The sequence below is a fragment of the Sander lucioperca genome, chromosome 21 (genome assembly GCF_008315115.2).
Source record: "Sander lucioperca isolate FBNREF2018 chromosome 21, SLUC_FBN_1.2, whole genome shotgun sequence".
NCBI lineage: Eukaryota > Metazoa > Chordata > Actinopteri > Perciformes > Percidae > Sander > Sander lucioperca.
In genome coordinates this window covers 7,686,070-7,703,285 of record NC_050193.1, presented here as the reverse complement: position 1 = coordinate 7,703,285, position 17,216 = coordinate 7,686,070, and the positions used below count along the sequence as shown (strand labels likewise).

The following is a 17,216-nucleotide window of genomic DNA, read 5'->3' as shown; positions in this document are numbered from 1 at the left end:
CAAATCTACAGTAAAAAAAAAAGGTGCGGCTGATTCTAGTCCATCTATTTCTATAGTATGGCTTGCCCAGTTCTGACGTAACATGATTATGTCAGCACGTACGTATGTCAGGATTTACGTTAGTTCCGGGAGACGCGTTGGCAATTTCCTAAACACAGCTGAGCTCAGTCACTTTAGTATCATCCGAGGCCAGGGCAGGGAAGAGGTGTTCGTGTTTGTTAGATGTAACACCGGCTGGAAGGAGACCTCCTGAAACAGAAGATAGCTGGACACCGATTTGACATGAGCAGGTAACAAATTTAATCTTAAAAATATTCCGTTTTAATTTGTTTAATGTCTGACCTGTATCGAACTGTCGTGTTCTGCCGCGGCTTCTGTGTGATTAACGTTAACGTTACCGAGATGACAGCTCGAGCTCGGTTTAAACGTTGAGAGGTTGTCGTTTTGATTTGTGCTTTATATGCCATTCATTTTCACTTGTTGTATGTGCTATATTCTTTTTTCTTTCAACAGCAAAGCATAACGTTACTGTTTGGCACTAAGCTTTGTAACGTTACTGTCTGGTCAAACCACGCGTCATATCCACTTGACGAAGGCAGCGTTTATTAGCTAACATGCCATAGCTAACTAGCTAGCTAACGTTAAATGACAACCTACCACTGTTCAGTACATTTTGCCTGATAAATGTCAGTCTGTTTATTTTAAGGACTGATTTTATGCGAACGTTATTTGTGTGTAGTTATTAGTGAAGAATGTCAAATGTCAATTGTTATTTTTACACTAAAGCCTCCTTTTGTTGATTTTTGATGATCAATTTGATAGTATTTAGTATGATTTTTTTTTTTGAACCTCAAGCATTTGCCTGGCTAGCAACATTGGCATGTCCTCCCACAGCTATAAAACATAACACAAGGGACCAAAATATGGGCCCAGGTCAGGGGAACACTACCATCACACCCTGTAAAGCTCTAGATCTGATTATTATTCACATTAGAGCAAACCAATATGACTACAAAGATGTATTTGATTCACCCCTCTCATAGACAGTGTCAGCACTTGAATTCTTAGTAAGCACTTCGTCATCTGCAACAAAAGAGGATGTAGAGACATGTGGGAAAGGAAACTCTCTCTATTCACTACCTTCCACTGTCTGCAATTTCCAGATGGCTCCACAGTAAGTGAAGTGCCACCATCTTTGCTGGCTATGAGCCCTACCGCCTGTCCTGGTATTGTTACAACAGACAAATAGATCAAGGGGTCAAGCTGGCACCACTCCAAAGGATGCTGAAATGAGAGATAACAGGAACTGTCATTTATTCTGGCAGAGTCTCAGCACTCGCCCCTAGGCATGGGCCGGTTACCGTTTTCAAGGTATCAGACAAAAAAATAGTGTTGTTCCCTGGAGATATTGGAAGGCTTACTTTGGTTAATTACATGTTATGTCAGTAGCAGCTTGGCAACAAACTCAGGGTATTTTGGTCTCCAGTTTCCTTAGTTTTTCTAAAGTAGTGTACTGACACGTGAGGGGCCTGTAGCGAGTAAATTGTTGATGAGGCCATCTCAGAAGAATGTTCAAAGGGAAGAGCAGGCGGTCCTGCCTCTGAGTCTCTATTCCTCTGAGTCTAGACCATCTTGGCAAGGAAAATAACACACCCACCTCCTTGCCTAAGCCCAAGACAGGCTAGTCTGTGGGAGTGTTGGGGTGGGGGTGGGAGCAGCTGTACCCCCCCCCCCCACACACACACACCAAAAAAAAAAAAAAAACAGAACATGCACACAGCAGCTCCAGATGTGTTTAATAATTTCCTGAAACCTGCCTTGTTGGTCCACATAGATCACAGAGTGAGGCAAAGTTTATCAGCTTACCAGAAAAGAGGAACAACCGTCTAGTAAAGTGTCATTTCTGCAAACGGGGCGGAAGACGAAAAACGTTAAACACTTAGTCAATATTTCAGAACTAACACACAGCTTTGATTTGTTCACCCACACTTAATCAGCATGGATTGCCTTCAATTCAATCAGTAATGCTGACATCACAAGTTGAGCTGTAAGGTTAGAAAATGAATGAGCACGAAGCACACTTCTACTAGGCACTGGACACATCATTGAGGCTGTTCACAGTCATAGAAAGTCCTGCCATGTTCAGTCAGTTTATCAAAACCCAGCTTCTAAATAATTGGGTGATTTTTCAGATTCATGAGTAACTAAGGATGACATGACCTCAGAACGGCAGGGTGACATGGCCAGGCCGATCAGGCTTTGTCACTTTCCAGTAAAGAGAGATCTGTTCTTTGTCTTCCCCAGTGAGGAATGATTTTTTAAATCTTGATTTGCCCGGTCGTTCAGCACGGACAGGAAAATAATGCAGTGTGTGTGATTCTACACGCCAAAGGATGCAAATAGTGAAAGTGTTGTACCATGTTTGAGCCATGTGTGCTAGTTTATTTTTTTCACTATTCAGTGCTTGTTCTACTTTTAACCTCATGAACTAGCCTTGCATCTTTTTCATATGTACTTTAAGATAATGGAAACTGCTGTAAGGCTAATAAATAATCTCTTTAATCCTTAGGGTGCCCTGACATGGACAAAGAGATGATTCCCAAATTCACGTCAAAGGATGAGGAAGTTGATTACTGGAAGTCCCAAGCCCTCAAATATAAGAAAAGGTAGGCAGTGTGATTTACTTCTCATATGACCAGGAGTTTCTATATACATGCAGCCTACATAATCTCTTTATCCATGTTTTTAGATCATTCATGTCATACCGTACATATGACTATTATTGGATCAATGTTGTGTTGTACGCTCAGCTTTTTGATGCATGGGGAGTATTACTGTTTGCCTACTAAGCTCATTTTTGCAAATTGGGTTATGTAAAAATGTGTCATTTTATTTTGTGATCTGTCTTTCAAAATCGTTGAACCAAATAGCAGATGGCAGCAATCCCCCCATATGAAAAACTCTGTTTAATAAGTTGTAGTCGCTCACTCTTACATAATAGGCAGATGCTGTTATGCTGAATATGTAGTTTTGTCTGCAGTCATGTCTCTGTTTAAAGTTTCAGCACAGAAACCCATGTTTAGCCATATAAGGCAAATGACCAGACAAGCTTTTTGAAATCAGTGCCCACAAAAAGCTGGGGCTTGCTCAGGAGGAAATGACTGCATCTTTTACTTCTTAAACAGAGACCATAGTCTATGTTCGGGTAGGCAGCAGAGGTGCTTGTGAGTGTTTTGTAAATCTCTGTTGAACTCAGTCTGTCTGTCTTTTCTATTTGTGGAGTTGGGGGGCCTCATCATACTCTCAAAGGAAGTGTAAACCTGCACAGAGAGGGTTAAAGTCCTGGTGGTTTTCTAAGAAATTCCTTCTGTGGGTACATAGGGGAAAACCTTCAAGCCATGGAAAAAAAAAATCAACTCCCAAATATATAGTGGCTTGTCTCACACATGTTTTGGTGAATACATTTTCTCAAGATCACTTTTTCACATTGGCAGCATGCAGCGTTTATTAGTTAGCCTACCTATTGAAAAGTTATCTCTCTGAAGGGATTATTTTTAAACTTAACTTTTTCCATTTTGTTGAGACAAGGCTACTTGGACATCATACAGTTTATAAGTATCATGCAAAGATGTAGTAATGTAAAATGCACTTGTATTTCCTGCATTCACACATTAATACATTAATGTTATTTAATGCTGTTCTACGTCACACATACAGAGTGCTGTTGGTCGTTTAAAGCGAGAGACACTGTCAGGGAAGTTATAGGGCCCGGCATGCTGATGAAGCAGCCACTGTGGCGTTGGTATGTGTGGAACGACCCTGGCACAACAACTGTGAGGCCATTATCTCAGCACAAGTCAGCTGATCTCAGAACAGTGTTGACCACGGTGTCATCATGTGTGTGCACACCCTTGACAGGTCCATTTTAGCTTACTTAAACTCAGCGATTACCTTCCACTTCCACAACGAAATGTGTACTTAAATTAATCTACACACGTCAGAACTACATTATGAGTTATGTGTGTGTTTTTAGAATTCTCTACATGGGGTCAGCCCTGAACAGCGTGAACACACATCCTGTTTCTTAGCACATGTCCTCATCCTGTTTCTGTGCCCTCTCATTTTCTCTTTACCTCTGAACTTTAACCTCTCCCACAGCTGAGGACTTATGATAGCAGGCCTGTCTTTTTCTGAGCTACATCTAAACCATCTACTGTCACAGTTCAGCTGTCTCTTTAGAGCTGTATATTTAGAATGCCTAACTCAACAATGGTGAGCTGTGCACCGTTTCCTGTTTGGCAGTGGCAGGATTGAAGGTTAAAAATCTACAAATATCTGACTGGGCCTTTCATGCAGGTTTATTCCTGGCCATTGGAGATAAAGCTACTAGAACATGCCTGAGCCTGGCTCGTCATCTCACAGGACAAAAGCCAGCCAGTTTTCTAGCGCTCATGCCCGTGGCCATTCAGACAGTCAGCTGTACAGAGTTGAATGGTGGACGGTGAACAGGGTAGCTGGTAATTGTACAATGATTGTTTATGTGTTTTCTCCACTGTGTCTGTGTGTGTGCCATCCAGTTGCTATGATGCCCAGGAGGAACTGCAGGAGTTCCAGGAAGGGAGCCGGGAACTGGAAGCTGAGTTGGAGGCACAGCTTGGCCAGGCCGAACACCGCCTTCGAGACCTCCACATTGAAAACGAGAGACTGAAGAATGAGATGGCCAACCTCAAGGTAACTGGGCCTGGTCACTTGCCTCGTAGCTTATTTTGGGATTTGGCTTTGTTTTACGGTCTATGGGTCAGGACACCAATAAAGTAATTTGTGGTTACTTAAGAGGTTATCTGATCTCTGTTGGATCCTGAGGACAAGGTCCAATGTCTTTTTTTATGTTAGGTGTTAATAAGGCATGCTCTTAGGTAATCCTCCAGCACTCCTTAATTGGATTGGGAGAAAATAGAAAACGGCAAGGATAAGTCTGGTTCTTAATCACTGCAGGCATGAACGGTAGTCAGATTTATTCAGCGTGCTCTCATCTGGTGATCATGTCGATAGTCGAACAAATAACTGTGTATACATTCAGGAAATCACCGTGGCCACTGTACACAGAGCAGAAAAGTATTGTGATTTTTCACATGGCCAAACGTGAGCATGATTGCAGCAGCTAATGATAAAAACAAACTGTGTGAATGAACCAGAGAGATCATGAATCATGCTTTCCTGTATTTGTGCCTCTGGGACCACACTACAGACATGCTAACTGTACTGTAAGGTACCACAGGGCAAATGAGCCACAAGGCCTCCTCAGGGAACAAAGAGGCTCTTTGAAATGAAATGATGGTCTTGTGATTCACCAGGTTCTATTACCAACATTAGGGTTACTGTTATTTATTTAAAAAATTATAAATAATGCTGCATGCCTCAGCAAAAGGAAATTTAAAGTGGATTTGTTTCCTGTAACAATAGGTCTGTTCGATGTCCTTGTTTCTCTACACACACTTACTCCCAAGCTCTTTTCTCTTCTTTACTCTGTCCATCTCTGTCAGGAGAAACTGGAGCATCAGTATGCCCAGAGCTACAAACAGGTTTCTATGCTAGAGGATGACCTGGGCCAGACACGCAGCATTAAGGAGCAGCTCCACAAATACGTCCGAGAGCTCGAGCAGGCCAATGATGACCTGGAGAGAGCCAAAAGGTCAGAATGTCACAGTACATTTTGGTCAATATGTGAATTGTTTTGGCAAGGATATGATGATAGATTTAGATTTTCTTGTGATTGGACCTACTTATAATTTTCATAAAAGGTTTTAACAATTGTGCCCTTCAACCTCTATGTGTGTGCAGGGCAACAATAGTGTCTCTTGAGGACTTTGAGGGCCGTTTAAACCAGGCCATTGAGAGAAATGCCTTCCTGGAAAGTGAGCTGGATGAGAAAGAGTCCCTTCTAGTATCTGTGCAGCGGCTGAAAGATGAAGCACGAGGTACAGACAAGAATCCATTCTGCCATTTTCCAGGCAATATGTCATCTGTGTAAGGGTTAGTGGAGGAGTATTTCACGAGTTTGACTCTGTCCTCTGCAGACCTGAGACAGGAGCTGGCAGTACGGGAGCGGACTACAGACAGGATGTCAGCACCCAGCTCACCCACCTCAGACATCGACAAGATGGATTCTGCAGTACAGGCTTCTTTATCCCTCCCAGCCACACCCGTAGGAAAGAGCATAGAGCACCCCTTCATCAGCTCAAAAGGTCAGGAATCATTAATCTCACTCTTTATTGCACACATGAAATGTATGTAATGTATTGAAATGTATTCTAATATGGGCTTGTGTCCTTGTGCAGTATTGACCAATGGCTGTGGCAACTCATCCCTCACTCCTTCTGCTAGAATCTCAGCTCTTAATATTGTTGGCGATCTCCTGAGGAAAGTTGGGGTAGGTATTATTGCCTTTTTAAAGTAAATATTTTGCTGATTTAAAACCAGCTCTGTGTCATGGCAGTGTTTACAGAATGTTGTGTGGCTTCCCTCCGAAGCGAGAAACCATGCACTGTTCATCTTAACACACAAAGATAACACAAAGCTGGATTGATAGCCGCAAGGTATCCCTTTAATTTAACACATAATTGCATGAATTATCTGAATAGGTTGCAGAACATTGAGGAGCAGTGTGTCATCAGCCAGAGGGGAAACAGAAAGATGTTCATGATGAGGCTAAATACAGATTGCATCTCTTGTTTTGTGACTAGGCTTTGGAGTCCAAAATCGCCGCCTGTAGGAAGTTTGCCAAAGACCAGGCGGCAAGAAAAAATTACTCCACAGACAATGGCAAACTCATCAACAGCAATGCCACAAAGTTCTCTCACTCTCTACATACCACTTACTTTGACAAAACGTGAGTCTTTTAGCAATTGGTTTTGTTATTCTACTTGCTACTATTATACCTGGTTTTATGCACATTTGTTTTTGCCCTGTATGTATGTACAGTATGTATGTGTGTCCCTGTTTGCTAATATTGTATGTGTCCATGTGGCAACTGCAGGACTGTAAATGGATTGGACCCCAGCTCCTTGACGACATCCAGAGCCGTGTCTCCACCAGGCATGCTGCCTCTGAGTGTGTGAGGCATCCCCACACCAGCCAAACCTCTACTGAAACTCCTATCCACCCGACACAATGTGGGAACCGAGAGGACACTTGAAAGACCATTACATTGTGTTCTAGGTGTGGATATGTATGTGTGTGAGAGAAAGAGTTTGAAAGGAAAAGTGATGTGTGTTTGCGTGTTTGAGATTGTGCATTTTTGAACGTGATGTGTGGAAGAGAGGTTTGAGTATACAATGAACTTGCCTCCAGTTTTCAGCTCTAAATGCATCTGTGAGTAGGTGCACAGTCATATGTGCATTATGTTCCTACCACATACTTGCATGTGCCTAAAGCTGTACTGTACTGTGCTTGTACGAATGTCCATGCAAACGTGTTGCTCTCTAGATGTCAACTTTGAAGTGGCACCATTATATTCTGAAAACTACTATCCCTGACAAAAGGTCCTCAACAGACCACTGCTTCCTCTTAACCTTCTTTTCCTCCTGTATTTTCACTTAAATTGCACAGTTAAACTTATTTCAATTTAGAATGTATTATATTTAAAAAGGGATGTGTTCATATGAATTAATTTATTTCACAGTATGCTTTAAAATGCAATATTTCCTATTTGCTATTTTCCTGCATGTGTGCATATGTAATGTGGGGGGTGGAGAGTATGGTTGGACCCCATATTCATGACTGAAGTGAATGTTGATCGTTCAAAGCCATGTAGCCTCAGTGCAGTTGTTCCTCTTGTTACTGGCTACTTGCTGTAATTTGGAAGTAGTCACCATGTTAAAGCTGGCTCTGTCCTCTGAGGTTAAATCTGCACTTAAACAAACTACTCCTCACAGGTTTAGTTCTTCTCTGGACATCCATTGAGATTTCGAAGGAACAGTTTTTTGCCTTCTTTTTTTTTTTTTCTATGTATAGATTTTTTTTCTTGGGACAGGCTCTTTTACCTTTCTCTGATATGGTGGCAATTATCCACGGTGGATTCGTAATATCTTTTCCCAAGTCAAGTCAACTTTATTGACAATTCTGCAATATGTGCCAGACATAGAGCAATTGAAAATATGTTTCTCTCTCGACCCAATATGAAGGTGGCTTTATAAAACTCACACAAAAGAATACTCAAAGCAAAACAAAACTGACTCAAGGATCCTTTTTGAGACTGTCTGTCTGTTACCTTTTCCTGGTGTATGAATTAATGGTCCATGGTGGCCTTTATGTCATGCAGCATATTTGCTGATTATCTGTTATTGTGTAAAATTAATGTTAATTTGACTTGATTCTTAGCAGCTTGGATATTGGCAATGCATTAATTTTACATGCCAGAAATTTGTCTAAATCCATTTTGCCCACATATTTCTCCCTACCATAGATCTTTGTGTCACCATCTTGAAGCATAATTTAAAAGCCTTTAGCATTTATTTATTTTTTTGGATCATATGAGATGTCATTTTGGGCACTCTGAGCCTGTTACTGAAGCCTGTTCTACAGTCTGTGTATATAAGGATGGTAAATTTGCCTACCACATTTGTACATACTTACATTTGGCATTAAGGTCCTATTTATTTCAGATTCTATATGGCATGTTCAGATAATGAATGGTTAAAGCCATTGTATTATAATATCAAATTGTATGTCAAAATTGTTTAAGTAAATAAAGATTGAGATGACATATGTTGTAGTATGAACCCTATACTGTAATTAAAGATGATTCAGTACACAGTCCACTTATTGGACTTTTTCCAAAGCTTTCAGGTACATCTTGTGGCCTTCGTCAGTGGATTACATTTGCTCAGTCGTCATTCCATGTCATTACTATTGTACAATGTTTAAACTGTGTTTAAAAAAAACAACCAGTAAATAGACCTTAAGCTAAGATTTTTTTGTTAAACCATTTCCCAACATCAATAATGAAACTTCAAGCTCAAAGATGATATAAGCACACTGTACTTTTATATTAACATTAAAACAAAGTAATGAGGAGTGAAGTAAAAGAACAATTTTAAGTATTGACAATCCAGCAGCAGTTATAGTCCCATTTCAGCTCTCGGTAAAGAAAGCATTAATTCTGCACAGCTCAGTTTCTGACTTTCCCAGCTGATGCACTCTAACACAGTCGATCAGGGTTCACAAATTTAAAGGCCTAATTTTGTCTCCATTTCCTCCTTTAATATGTTCTTCTTGATCTAGAAAAACAGAAACCGCAGCCATTTCAGTCTCATTGTATTATTAAACAGTAAATCATCGCGGTGATCTTGATAGTTCAGCAATGTTGGTGTGTGAGAGCAGAAGTATCGTACCTTTCCAGAGGCTGTCAGAGGGTAGCTGTCGACAAAGATCACATAATGTGGGATCTTGAAGTGCGAAATCTAGTGGGGGAGACACACAAACTGTACAGCTGTGCTCTGATTTTAAGTAAGTTGAGCAGTTTTATTTATCACATCACCTCTCACCTGGCCTTTGCAGAACGCTCTTATCTCCTCTGCACTGGAGGTCTGGCCTTCCCTCAGCCTGATGCAGGCACACACCTGCTCGCCCAGCCTCTCATCCTTCACTCCAACCACCTGGGAAACACACAGAGAAATAGAACAACTAGAATGTAGATTTAACACCTCAGCTCACTGTGCTGCTCTGTGCTTGCTTGTTTGTGCTTGCTCCAATTTTGTGCCATATATTTGTATGTCTTACTCCCTTACCCCCCTTATAAATGCAATGTAATTTATTTTATTTAAATGTTTTAACAATTGTATTTTAGGATGCCTATTGACAACTGGCCAGGCACTACAGCTGGAAATTAGCTGTAGAGGCTAAACCTGCTCCTTTTTCTTTACAGTTAATTAAAGGAGACTGTCCACGACATTATAAACTAATAAACTAAACTAAATGTATCTGACATCTGCTGCCCTCCAGTGGTTCTGAGCCTCACCTGTACCTCCTGGACTTTAGGATGTGTATAGAGAAATTGCTCTATCTCAGCGGGGTAGATGTTCTCCCCTCCTCGGATGATCATGTCCTTTATGCGTCCTTCAATGCGGCAGTATCCCAAACTGTTCAGACTGGCCGTGTCACTGTGTAGAAGACGAAACACACAACATGTAACATGTATACAATATTTCCCAAGTGAGCATCAAACCCTGTTCCAGTTACATCATATGTTCTCTTTTAGACAAAGATTAGGTGGACATTATACATATAGCATCTTACCCAGTCCTGTACCAGCGGTCTTGGGAGATAACCTCTCTAGTTTTCTGAGGATCGTCCCAGTATCCATGCATCACACAGCTGCCTCTGATCATCAGCTCTCCTGAGGCCCCCAGAGGAACAATCTCCCCAGTAGTAGGGTCCACCACTTTAGCCTATAGTAAAGACACACGGGCATTAGGAATAATGGGGTTATCACGATATATAAAAGGTTTTCTGCAAAAAATAAGGCATAATAAGGCATACCTCAGTGTGGCTCATGATACATCCAACAGTATTTATCTTCAGCTCTTCATTGTCTTGTGGGAATCCCAGAAATGTGACGGGGCTGTTCTCAGTGGATCCATAAGCGATCTATAAAACCAGCATGTACACATGTTCTTATATGCTGGAGAAGCTATAATCGTAAAAGTTAATACAGGACATGTAATCACTCACCATTAGCTCTTTCATGTTCATGTCTGTTATCAGTTTTCTCACAATCTCAGGAGGGCACGGAGAACCTGCTATGATGCCTAAAAAACAGCAGCACATAAACAAGGATGCCTCAAATGCTTGCTCAACATCACACCAAGTTCAATACAACATATTAATCATGTTCATTAATCAGCATTGGGATATTTGCAATTGTAATACAAAAATGAATGCTCTGCGAATTGAGTTTATAACCACGCCCCTGTATTTTTAACTGTAAATACCAATACAAAATTGATCATAAAAAAAAAAAGATCTTACCAGCTTCAATTGATGATAAATCATACTTGTGTAAATCCTGCTGGCTAAGCATGTCGGTGAACATTGTGGGAGTGCCATAGATGAAATTGCACCTTGAGTTAAAAAACAAGAATCAATTGAGGTGCATAATACTGTATATTTGAAAGTCATTTGGGTGATGAGCAGCGTGCCATACTTTTCACTCTGAATGGCCTCCAGGTTGGCTCGGCTGTTGTAGCCAGAGGAAGGGAAGACCAGTGTGATGCCATGTACTGCCATACACATCCCTCCCAACACAGAGCCAAAGCAGTGGTACATGGGAACAGGCACACACACTCGCACCTGAGGCTGATGGGAATGTGGAAAATTAGATTATTTTCATTTAACTGTCATTGTTTCATTTCACTTCAAATCAAGAGACAAATATGTACTTACTCTCCGTCCAAAACCCATTCGGAGACCCATAAAGTAAGCATTGTTTACTATATTGTGGTGGGAAAGACTGGCTCCCTTTGGACTCCCTGTCGTCCCCTGGAACAAATACACAAGCAACATGACTTCATCTGGATCATTGTTAAATCATAATGTTAGTCCAAGTTGTACAATACACATGTGACAGTGAAGGTTACTGATGTGAACTGAATGTTGATGGGCTCATCGAAGGACAGTTTGCTCTGCAGATCCATCATCAGCTCTTTGTGGTGCTGACTCTCCCCTGCTTGCATCACATCCTCTACGTGGAGCATCCCTGGCTGTCTGCTATCTGTCACTATCACCATACGCAAGTCTGGCAACCTGGCAGACCCAAGACAGGATATTTATAGCACATCCACATAACCATAAATTATAGAATGTGAAGTATTTATGTTCTTTTACTCCCATAATGACAATAGAGGAAGAACATATATTAAATCTGACATTGGCTCTGTCAAACCTGGAGCTTTTGATCATGCCTACTGGCGTCCTGTCGAGCTCTGGGCAGAGCTCCCTCAGCATCTCACAGAAGTTTTGGGTTTTAAAGCGGGTAGGGCAGACCACAGCTTTACACTGGACCTGCATATGACAAATCAGTTCTGTTGAATATATGTTCTTACTTTACAGAGTCGTGTGTAGAGATTATTTTTACTATGAAAATAGTAAATTGTAAACTGATATGCCAGTCATGCCTGTCCAGTGGTGAAAGACGTACTCAGATCGTTTACTTAGGTAGATATAGCAATATCACAGTCATACTGTATGGCCCATTTCAGAACAATGTATATTAAGTGAATTCCAATTCTTGATGCATTATTATGTACATTACTTCAATGCTGCAGCTGGTAAAGGAGGGGCTTATTTCTTATACTGCTTATACCGTATATACTTATACTTGTGAATTTCAACAAGGGATCAATAATCTTTATAAATAGTAACACATCATAATTTATTTGTTGATTTATTTTGTATTATTATTAAAGGTATGAATCTGAATTGTAGTGGGGTAGAAGTATATTATAATTAGCAGAAAATGGAAATACTCAAGAAAAGTAAATGTGTAGAACAAAATTGTACTGCTGGTCGTGAGGACAGCAGGGATACCTCATTTTTGTTCTTTTATACACCAGGTTCAGAAACCACCACTGGCAGGCTAATGCCTAAGAAAACTTGTCATACCTTTTTTAGAGTAAACTCCACTTCCTTCATCTGATAGGCTGTGTTCAATGACACCTGCACGGATAACAGTTTAAAGTCAATTGTACATATACAGTTCCTCACCATAATGTTTTCAAATGGCTTTACAGTACATACCATATATTACAAATTACATATTCTGAACTACATGGCTGAATACCATATTACATCATGGAAAGGAATGGTACAACTACAGAATAGCTCACCAGGGCCCCTGAAAGGGTTCAATGTCTTTTTGACAGCAGCGTGTTTTGTAACACAGACTGTCTGTCTAAACACAATGCTACACAGTAAATTAACGTTTAAAGGTATAAACAACTCCCATACTGACCAGTATAATTCCAGCTTTGGCTGAAGCAAACTGGAAAAGGATCCACTCATACATGTTGGGTCCCCAAACTCCCAGCCTGTCGCCTCGCTTCAGGCCCAAAGCAAGCAAACCTGCAGCCGCCTTGTCAACCTGCACCAATTAATGTCACAAAAAAATAGTAGACCATTCTTTACCACCAGTGGTATGAATTCTGGATCTTTACGACATACCTTTCTTGATCGATTATTGTGATTTCTGAGAAGCTTGGTGTTAATTTCTCCAAAAGAGGAGAACCAATTCATATTTTTACATTACATTTGGGGATATGAATGCTTTATGATATGGTGCTGCTTCACTTAGAGTCATTGACAAAAACAGTTTTAGGAGGCCCATTTTGTGTCCCAGGACTACCACATGTGACTTCATCAGGTGTCAAAATGTCAAATAACTATTCTATTAACCTTAAAAGTTAACACTGAAAGAAAAAGGTACAAACAAGTTAGATTTAGCAGTGATTTGACAAGCTCATCTCACTAATTAGCTCCAAGAGATTATTGAAAAATGCCTCATTGGTATACCATGAATAGTGTTTAAGAGGCTTGATACATTCATGAAGGCACAAAGTCTGAGACACACATCTTGCTGAAACTGCACAAAGGTTTTCCGGATGCCGTCCTGCAGGAAGACCACAGCTTCACGGTCAGGCCAGCGCTGGACTATGGAGTCCAGACTCTGACCTACAGTCAGGGGGAGCAGAGACATGGAGGAGGTGCCATGGACATAGCTGCTGGTCAGTGAGGGTTTGCGAGGAGGACTGTCCACATGGAGGGACCTGCCATTCAAAGATTTTGGAAAAAGACAGGAGTCAAATATAGTACATATAGACTGAGTTGGGCATCATCATTTACTGCAGATTTTGAATAAAATGATAATATACAATTCCTCTATATTACAGAATACATGAGGCTGTTTAAACAGTGAACCTTGGATAAGCCGATTAAATAACAGATTCAAATTTAAACCATGCCAAGGTAGAAAATCAGTCTCAATCATGGATGTATTAAGAGAACAACTTTTGAGAAGCCATTGTTTCACTGCACTGATTATGATATGTAATACTGACAGCTAGTGTTTAAAATAGTCACTGCAGTCCAAATTCAAAATACTGGACAGAGTCGTCTCCCCCGGCCCCTCCTCCCCAGACTCGAAGTTCATTGAGGTTGCCAGGTTGAGAACACAGCATCCAACAGTGTTGCTAGAGCTAGTCTCACATAGCCAGACATTACTCCACAGCGCAGCAGATTAGCTAAGGTTAGATGCTGGATATGTTGACAGTCATAAAAGCCTGTGCTCACGCGGACAGACACACTTTCTTGGCTTTAAATTACTGCAACAACTGCTGAAAGACCACTACCTCGCTGTCCTCTCTACTCGACTGACAGACACACTTTCTCGGCTTAAAATTACGGCAAGAACCGCTAAACACACTGCAAACTCATGGTCCTCTCAACTCGACTGACAGAAACACTTTCTTGACTTAAAATTACTCAGCGTCGGTTGGCTATGGCTGCTGAACAGGCTACTCAGTTGTTTTGCCAAAGTTAAATTGCATGTTTTCATTATGAGGAAGTCAAACTTGCGGTTTCTGTCATAAGTCTGTCAAGGTGGTTGTAAACAGCCGTGGCCCGCTTGCCTGGTCCTCCGGTAACGTTAGCAGTTATGGCATGTTAGCATGGCACTGTTAGCCAGGACCTGTCGGGATCACTTCACTGGCTGTGTCTCAATTGTTTTTGCGAGTAACCAACTCGAGTACTTTATAAATTCAATGTGAGTAACGTTACACGAATGTTGTAATGACTGAAAATGCCCGTCCCTCATAGCCGTGATAAATTAGCTTGAATCTTAATGCCTACCTGATTAGGAGAAAATTAGCCAACTCTGCGTCTTTTTGGGCTCTAAGCTGTCTTCATCTTTCAAATACATCTTCAATATTTACCTGGGTTTTGTTACGTCTCTGTTCATGCAACTGTTTAGAAACACTGAGGTTTTCTAGGTCGGGTAGAATCTATCTCCGTTGATCCCGTTCATTTGTTTGCTGTACTATGGCTGTAGCACGCTAGGTTTACGTTTTTACAGGTATGTCTGGCAACCCGGCCCAGCTGTCAAAATGGGCAGTTGATACCAAAACACAGGCCGAAACACAAACAGAATTCCGTCACAGAATGGAAATGTCAAAGGAGAAAATACTGGCATTAGCATTGTTGTCAGAAAAGATAGTATTTCAACTTAGCATGTTGACATGTGGTCATTTGTGGATTTAATACAGTAAATAAATTACGTATATTGCACCTTTAAACCTAACAAAACATCATATGGGAAAACCAGAGTGCATATTATTCAGTAATAATATCAGTAGTATGAATTCCCATGGCCACTAATAATAGTTCATTGTCTCTATGGAAAAATACTTTAAAAAAAAATAGGCATCCGGGCAGCCTATTTTTTTTTTTTTTTTTTGCAGGGGGTAGGGGAAGACTCATGAATATTCATTAGGGAACTCATCCCTGAAAATATTCATTAGGGAACTCCCCTACCACCCTGCAAAAAAAAATTGTGTCAGGGCAGGGCCTTTCTGTGCATGTTCTCTTCTTCTTGTAGGATTCCGGCAGTGTAGACGCTGCTAAGCGTATTACTGCCCTCCACAGGTCAATTCGAGAACTAGATTCTTACATACAGTCCTGTATAATTCAGGAATTGATTAACTGCCTTGGATATCAGGTGATGTTTCCCACTGTGTCCAAACAAAGATTAAACAGAAAAAAACTCAACTCCAAGTCCTGTCAGTTTAACAAACAATAGGCTACCTTTCTCTCTGTCCTATACTTTTTACATTCTAGAAAAACATGCTTCACTGTCACAAGACTCCCACATTCAGTGTCCCAACCTCCGCTTACACAGTTTAACAGAGTCAAGGGACAGAGATGTATAGAAACATATTTTCCTAACTTCAGGTTACAGAAAAGTAGTGTCTACCCCTGACTTCCTTTTCCCACCCTCTCTGCCATTCTTTTCCCTTTTTAAATTATTTTTCTTAGTCCCACTCTCCCTAATGATACATGGATATCTACTTCTCTTCTTAAACTCTTCTTTGCTATGAGATCCATCTGCTCATACCCCCTCACTCCAGGGTGCCCAGGAACCCAGAGTGCATGTTCTCCCCGTGTTTGCGTGGGTTTCTTCCAGTTGCTCCGTTTTCCTCCCACCATAAATACATGCATGCTAGGTAACTAGGACTACTACAGTTGAAAAGTGGCACATTTATAGACATGTTGAGTACTTATAAATAAAATAAATCTTAAAAAAGGTATGTGTCAATTTATTTCAAAGCCACGTTTTTTTCTATATTTACAGTAAACAATAGATTTTTGAGTGACGCCATGTTGCCATTTGACCACTGAACATAAAGATCACAAACTTACCGACCCCACCGGAGCAAACTTGTGTTGCATATTTTCCAAGCCTTGCTGTGTTTGAGTCTATCCACAGATCTGAGACTGTGAGCACAGGAAGACCAAAGCAGTGCTGACATTGGTCTTGAATATCGCACAATCTCTTTCAACTGTTAGAACATACTGGGTCTTAACAACAAATGAGTTGGTTCTAGACCTGCCTATCTTTACACAAGTCAGATTTTATCACTGTGTTCCTCTGATCCTTGTTGGCTAAGAGCCAATTATCCTTTTCAAACACATTTCAGTTTGACCAATACTGTCAAGGAGGAGCTAAAATAGAGAATTTAAATGAGGTTTCACACCATTCATTATCCTGCCGCATACAGTTAGTGGTGTGAACATCAAAAGATTTATAATACCTGCATTCAAAAAATAAGAACTGCACAAACATGAGGCATCAGGGAGTAATGAACCTGCCACTTGCATTGTAATGATTAACCTATATTAGCCTGACCTGGTTACATTGCTTTTGAAGCAAAGTATTTAAACCTTTAAGCAAAATACAAAAAAGCATGTGTTCCAAATCTACAAGATAGAGGTGGTATAATAGAAATACCCTTAAATTAATTTTTATATAATGCATACACAGAAATGTTGTATATTTTCTTAAAAGTACTTTGTAATTCTGCTTGCATATTAGTTGTAATTCTGTTTTATAATGTCATTTTTGTTTTACCACCCCACACCTTTAATAAGTCAAAAATGATTTCAATGAT

At 40.6% G+C, this 17,216-nt stretch overlaps 2 protein-coding genes across 4 annotated transcripts; one reads left to right on the top strand and one right to left on the bottom strand.

Annotated features, from left to right (window-relative positions):
* The first annotated feature begins 72 nt into the window (after positions 1-72).
* Positions 73-7,356, top strand: ndel1b (nudE neurodevelopment protein 1-like 1b). The gene is made up of 9 exons (XM_031312663.2): positions 73-290; positions 2,570-2,666; positions 4,578-4,731; positions 5,544-5,692; positions 5,842-5,978; positions 6,078-6,245; positions 6,339-6,430; positions 6,744-6,889; positions 7,037-7,356. Exons 2-9 carry the CDS (start codon positions 2,581-2,583, stop codon positions 7,116-7,118), a joined length of 1,014 nt encoding a protein of 337 aa, XP_031168523.1. The 5' UTR covers positions 73-290; positions 2,570-2,580; the 3' UTR covers positions 7,119-7,356.
* A 1,665-nt stretch (positions 7,357-9,021) lies between these two features.
* LOC116059519 (medium-chain acyl-CoA ligase ACSF2, mitochondrial-like) lies at positions 9,022-16,674 on the bottom strand. 3 transcript variants are annotated; one of them, XM_031312660.1, is made up of 16 exons: positions 16,468-16,674; positions 13,625-13,820; positions 13,010-13,138; positions 12,661-12,714; positions 11,942-12,060; positions 11,637-11,802; positions 11,443-11,538; positions 11,204-11,355; positions 11,029-11,120; positions 10,732-10,808; positions 10,540-10,647; positions 10,297-10,448; positions 10,019-10,160; positions 9,546-9,656; positions 9,393-9,461; positions 9,022-9,278 (listed from the first exon to the last, which is right to left on the bottom strand). In XM_031312660.1, exons 1-16 carry the CDS (start codon positions 16,575-16,577, stop codon positions 9,228-9,230), a joined length of 1,824 nt encoding a protein of 607 aa, XP_031168520.1. In that variant the 5' UTR covers positions 16,578-16,674; the 3' UTR covers positions 9,022-9,227. The 3 variants fall into 3 exon arrangements, with proteins under 3 accessions (XP_031168520.1, XP_031168521.1, XP_031168522.1); XM_031312661.1 differs by lacking the exon at positions 13,625-13,820; XM_031312662.1 differs by lacking the exon at positions 16,468-16,674 and having other exon boundaries at positions 13,567-13,758.
* Between the last annotated feature and the right edge of the window lie 542 nt (positions 16,675-17,216).

What these genes read in the sequence shown, in the direction of transcription:
- ndel1b (XM_031312663.2), top strand. Translation starts at nt 2,581, where the DNA reads ATGGACAAAGAGATGATTCCCAAATTCACGTCAAAGGATGAGGAAGTT. An exon ending in GCCCTCAAATATAAGAAAAG is followed by an intron (nt 2,667 to 4,577) that starts GTAGGCAGTGTG and finishes TGTGCCATCCAG; the next exon opens with TTGCTATGATGCCCAGGAGG. An exon ending in ATGAGATGGCCAACCTCAAG is followed by an intron (nt 4,732 to 5,543) that starts GTAACTGGGCCT and finishes CATCTCTGTCAG; the next exon opens with GAGAAACTGGAGCATCAGTA.
- LOC116059519 (XM_031312660.1), bottom strand. Translation starts at nt 16,577, where the DNA reads ATGTCAGCACTGCTTTGGTCTTCCTGTGCTCACAGTCTCAGATCTGTG. An exon ending in AGTTTGCTCCGGTGGGGTCG is followed by an intron (nt 13,821 to 16,467) that starts GTAAGTTTGTGA and finishes TTTGAATGGCAG; the next exon opens with GTCCCTCCATGTGGACAGTC. An exon ending in TTGTGCAGTTTCAGCAAGAT is followed by an intron (nt 13,139 to 13,624) that starts GTGTGTCTCAGA and finishes TAATTGGTGCAG; the next exon opens with GTTGACAAGGCGGCTGCAGG.